Source organism: Blennius ocellaris (assembly GCF_963422515.1).
Source record: "Blennius ocellaris genome assembly, chromosome: 11".
NCBI classification, from domain to species: domain Eukaryota; kingdom Metazoa; phylum Chordata; class Actinopteri; order Blenniiformes; family Blenniidae; genus Blennius; species Blennius ocellaris.
The window spans coordinates 18193122-18199121 of NC_137660.1; the positions used below are offsets into that span (position 1 = coordinate 18193122).

The 6000-nt window shown below is 43.6% G+C and overlaps 1 protein-coding gene across 1 annotated transcript in view; it reads left to right on the forward strand.

Moving 5' to 3' along the window:
• Positions 1-3536, forward strand: part of mctp2a (multiple C2 domains, transmembrane 2a) — a 36067-nt gene extending 32531 nt beyond the window's left edge. The window contains exons 24-25 of the mRNA XM_080504342.1: positions 539-636; positions 2794-3536. Coding sequence (XP_080360468.1) covers positions 539-636; positions 2794-2853 — 158 coding nt within the window. The 3' untranslated portion in view covers positions 2854-3536. The remainder of the gene's footprint in view (positions 1-538; positions 637-2793) is intronic.
• Positions 3537-6000: the final 2464 nt, after the last annotated feature.

Consider the following 6000-nt stretch of genomic DNA (forward strand, 5'->3'; position numbering starts at 1 on the left):
GAGACACTCCTCTGCCTCCCCAGTTAACCCCCATCTCTGTGGTTGCAAGGCAAGCCTTTCAAGTTGCTTGCACATATTTAAGTCCTTAGGTTCTTTGTCTGCATGCTGAGGTACAAGCAGTACCGAGCTGTGAATATAATGGTCCCATTACAAGACCCCAGAGATAGTTCTTTTCTGTGGTATGCAGCCATGTGCAAAGTAAATATAGACGTGTAAGGAAAGATCCCACTGAAGCAAACAAAAGTGAGAGAAAGTTGTCAACAACGTGTGCTAGCTGTTCAAAATGGAGCCGCAAATTGATTAATATTGCTTAACTCTTATTTATCTCCATCGATTGACCCCCGCTTAAATTCATTTTGGCTAAAAGGAATCAATTGAAACTGCATCATACAATATCATTACGGGTACACTGGTGGGAGGTCTATGAGCAGGGATGCACAGCTCTTCTTGGTATTGTTACATTTTGTGCAGTAAAACACTGTAAACTCCCCTGGTCTGTATGACACCTTTATTTATTAATGCGTTCTTGTTTTCACAGGTGTTAACAAATTTACCAAGAAGCTGCGCAACCCATATACTATTGACAATAATGAAATACTGGATTTCCTCAAGAGGGTGCCTTCTGATGTTCAAAAGGTAAGGGTCCAATTTTACATACAGATAGCGAGGGAATTCCCTGAAGATGTCTGCATTATTTGCCGTACCAGAATTCCCAGGTGTTGTAGAAATATATCCCCTGGCTTTGTTTGATTATTAATGGACTCTCTCCTTTAAAGCAGCACTGGCCCAATTATTCCTTGGTGCAACTCCGTGTAGTCGTCGTGGTGCCTGAACGAGGAGACGCTCAGATCTGTCCTCAGCCATATTGCTGCAACCTCGACCGTTATTAGCAATTTCTTGTGTCTGATTGAAGATCTGTGACATTAAAGCTGGTGATTGGCTAACTGCCGGCAGAGGGCTCCTGACATCTCTGCCTGTTGTGTCAGCACAGAAACTCTGATGTGGCCTCAGTCACTTCAGGGTGGTAGAGTCAATTAATGTAGTTGTGAGCCCCAGTCGTCTTGCTGGGTGCCATATGTGATTACATATTAGCCATGGCTGATATGTCATTTGCATTTACCTCACAGAGCAGAGAGGGGCTGTCAGGCTGTTATAAGTGGCGCGAGGTGCTTTCCGTTCTCTTGACTGAGAGTTTTGCTTAGCCAGGAAATGAAGTGCCACAAAGTGCCTTCATCTCGCAGGTAACTCACCAGACAGAATTCAACAAGAAATCCTGACAGTCTGGATCTGGCAACACACTCTCACCCCAGTCTGTTTCTCAGCTGCACCCTTGATGTCCTCTTGCAGCAAGCCATTGCTGACTCCTCTGTGATGTTGGAGGGAGCCTGTGTTGTTTGAGATTTGGCTGACTGAGTTGGCAAAACAAGGTGGTGAATACATTTTGATTCAGAGTCCTTTGTATGTCTTCTTTCCCATTGGGATACAATGTTTGAGCTTTGAAAATGACTCACTTTCAAATCCCATGGAAACAATACTTTTTAGCCTGGTTTAAAAGCAGAAACTACATCTCGAAAATAGCTCCAATCATGAAAAACAAAACACTCTTAAGATTCATCATAAGTACGTTTCATTATGTACCGTGAAAAATAACCTTAACATCATATACACAGGAGACCCAAAACAATAGACCACATATTTTGTTTTTGTTGACTTAGAACTTCAATCCTCAGATAGGTGTGGACACAAAACACCACAAAGGCTGAAAATTGACTCCTGTCTTTCTTGCAAATGTGACTTGGCAATTAGTGCCTGTGCACATCTACAAAGTCTGCCTCAAACGGGGACTTCTGACAACACTGTCTGTCTTGAAATAAGAAGCATCTGTCAGTTCTGAGGACAGTTTCATGTTCTGATGCAGGAGGCAGTCACTTTGTTCCCACATTCCATCTCCCATTCTAATAATGGAGACTAGCTAATTAGCATAGAGTTCTTACCTTTATTCAACAGATTCGCCGTATTGTTTGAGCTCGGCAAGCGAGCTTCAAAAGCAAGTTTTCGAATTCCAACTCTTCTTTTTAGGTTACCCTATGATCAGCCTCTTTTGGTGATGATTTTTTTTTTTTTTTTACCATTTTCATAATTTTGAAAAGGACTAATTGAATGTATTTGGAGCGAAATTGAAGATTAAGCCAAAATATACATGTTTTCTAACATCAAAAAGCGTCACGTGAGGGGGGGAAAAATCCTGAAATATGAGCAAATGCATCTTCAGCTTAATTCTACATATGTAACTAACTGTGGAAAAAAAAACCGAGGTTATAAGTTCAGATACCACATTTCAGGTCTTGTTCTAGCCTGAAGGAATCAAAGTCACACAAAGAGTTCATGAAGTACTGAAGAAAGTTTCACATCGGCTGATGTTGTAACTTCTCAACTTAAACGGCATGAAAGACTCAGATAATCTTCTTTAGGAGACACAACTTGCAGTGTTTGGTTATGCATTGTGCAACTCCCTTACTGGTCTGGCAGGTCACCTGAACAGTTGATGTCTGTTTCTAATATTGTGATTCTGGTGCAGAATGAGGGGGGCGTACACTGGTACGGAACCCTTGACTTCTCAAATCCTTCCTCTCTGTGATTAATCCCCTCTGCTCCTGTGTTTAAAAAATGATTCATTACAGGCGAGCCCGCCTCGCTTTCCCCTGCACCAGCTCTCCTCAGGGGAGCCATTACCGCGCGCTCCACTGAGCTCGGATTACCTGCCTCTGACCAAACTCCTGTTTGTTTTTACAGGTGCAGTACAGTGCACTGAGAGCGCCCACCAGCCAGAACCAGCCGCGGAAGAGACGCTAAGCTCCGCGGACACGTCAGATGAAAGGCTGGCTGGTCTCTTTTCAAAAGTGGTGCGATGCAGTCCACCTGACAACAATGCTCCGGTGCCAGCAGAGCCCACGACCCCGCGCTCCCCACCGTACCACCCCCAACTCTGCCCCCTGCTGCTGAGGGGCAGCCAGCCGCTCTCTGGCTTGTGTGTTTGCCACCCCCCTGACAGGGGCTGTGAACTGCAGCGGCGAGGGGGGCAGCACATGGCGCTGTCAATCACAAGCTTGGAGGTAAAGAAAAGAGAGCATTGCAGGGCTCAGCCTTCATCTTTTGATATAATTTGGAAAATGAATGAAAGGTGTCTGGTGTGGCTTACCCAGGGCCTCCTCTTGCTTTTTTTTTTTTTTTTTACATCAGTTAAATTGAGAAATTTGCCTTAAGGTAAAGACAATATGAGCTTAACAAACCAGTGCAATGTAGTTTTCTTTTTTCCTTTATCCATGTGTTCATATAATCAGAGGTCGAAAGGTCATGTATATATAAATAATCAAATAGAACTGTTTTTAAAATACAAGAAAAAAAACAAACATTGTCCTTTCAGTTACAATTTGCTGTATGTAATTTTTACATTTATGTCTCAGCACAAAATATATATGTATGTATTTTTAACTCTTTTTCGTACATAGTTTATGGATCCTTGATCCCTGTGCAAATTTTATTTTTACTGTCATCATGAAGAATTTACAAGAATCTCAAATAAAGGATCTTAATCATTATGAGTTCTTCCTTGCCCATGTGTGTGTGCGCGCGTGTTTTTTTTGTTTTTTTTTTTTTTCAATAACTGCACTCCAGTGAGGATGGATTACAACACTTCTTTACTTGAATACACAGTAAACACATCTGATTACACAACACAGCCATTGAAACAGAGCTCACACACCGGCCACCGCTGCGCCTTGGTTACCGAGCTCACATCAAAGCTGTGTGGCTCCAGTGTGCTTCCTAATGCATTGCTTTGTTGCCTTCCCACAATAACAGGGTCCAGATGAGAGAGAAAGAGCTCATCTCACAGAGAGTACTCTCTCCATTTTCGGCACTTAGTGCTTTATATTTCCACTAAAATCACCTGGTGTATGTATTGGTCGCACACACATACGTACTCCGTTTTTCCGTGTGTCTCTTCCAAACTGTCTTTACAAGTAATGTATTGAGGTCTCATGCATATTTAGTTGATCTATGGAAAAGAATCACTTAATATGACATTCTACCATTTTATTGTTTCCCCTCCAAAATGTTTGCAATAATATCACTATTGTTCTACTAAATTATACAACAGAAAAAAATATTTTCAATGTATGACAAAAAAAAAAAAAGAATACCTGCGTGGCCTTTTAAAAGCAGAAAAAATGCCAAGTCCTCTCTTTTAAAATATACATAGTTCTAATTGAAGTGGAGCTGAACTGAGGAGGGGACCCCAGCAATGGGAGTTTGTTCTAACTGATTGGGGGACTGAGCATCGCGGCTGGGTGCCCCCCTCCTCAGGAGTTGCATGCTGGTGAAAGAGCATCCATCTGTGCTTTGTGAAGAGTTTGATTGGCTCAGGGGGACCTGGTGGAGCCCCGGGCTATCTCTTTTGACAGGCTGATAGAGACATCACTGGGCTCTCCCAGGAGCTGCCACCAGGGGTCCATTTCAAAGTGAGGAGGGTGTGGAGGTGACCCTGAGCTTCTGACGAGCTAAATCCCACACACTGGCTGGAACACTCCTACATCCTTGGCTCCATTGGGGCTGGTTGCGGGTGGGGGGGGGGGGGGGGGGGCTATGCTAAGGGTAGGGCAATGCCTGGGAGGAGGGTGGGGGGTTACAAGCAGATCACTGGCAAGACCCAATGAAATGTCCCCAAGAGGTGAAACCAATTAAGCAATACTCCCAGGGTACAGTTAATCAACATTGCAGCAAACAACCAAAGTGCATCTAGATTTCTGACAGAACACATGACAATAAGAACTTGCCAATTAGTGGGACATAAAAACCCAGTACAACTTAGATAACGCTGATAAATAGCAGATTTTAGGAAAATGACTGTGTCATGGGCATATACAGTCTATTATGGAGGCAAATGCTATCAGTGACATTACGTGTGGTCCTGTGGGACTACGGCTGCCCGCCTCCAAGCTGTCAAATCTTTGAATCTGTGACACTGAGGTTGTGGACTTGGATGTTTCCTGTATCATTCATATTCAGTGGATCATACAGAAGAGTCTGACAGGGTTTCAGCAATTGTTGATTCAACTTTTCACGCACCAATGCACCCTCATCCTACCTACACACACACACACACACACACACACACACTCACGCAAACAGCCATGAGCCCCTGTTCAAAGTGGTGTAATCATATTTAAGGAATTATTTATCAATGTATTTTCTCCTGGGACGGTTGCAAATCTCAGCAGAGGAAGTCACTGCTCAATATGGTCCCCAAATGTGGTGGGGGAAATCCCTGGATGTTTTACAAGCTTGCTAATGAACATTTCAGCCACACAGCAGTTAACATTGTCTGATCATATTTTTTTTTTTTCCTCCAGTAGTTGTTGTTGTTGTGCATGGTGTGGCAGTGATGTCTTCATCAGGCTGTCAAAAAGGAAGTGCCTGCAGCTGTGGCGGATCCCCCTAGAGCCTGTCACACTCCTTGTTTCCATGGCAGTCCTTCAGGCAGCACCACAGGCAGGCTGTGTGCAAGGACCCATACAACCTGTTTTTTCAGCAACCGCTCCTCTGATGTTCAGCCCCGGAGCGGGCGTCAAACTACCAAGTGCAGAGAGAGAGAGCGAGAGAGAACACTGCACCCTTTCTCTGTGTCGCAGTTCTACGTTGCTTTACAACGAGATGCATTGCAGAAGGGGAGAAAAAAAAAATCCTCCTCATTTAAATAAGCCAGTGTTCTCAACACCTCCTTAGTAATTGCTACATGTGCAATGCTGTTAAGGTTCTCTGACCTCCTCTCTGAGAGACATAATGCTCACAGTAGGACAAAGTAACAAAAGCAGCTCTCATAGTTGGCTTACATGTGTTAAAGCTCTTATGCATGTGTTATTTGGTCTCCTTGTACCACCTGAGAAGCAGATCATGAAGATCAGTGGCTGTGCTGTGACTTCTAAATGGCCCAAATTAATG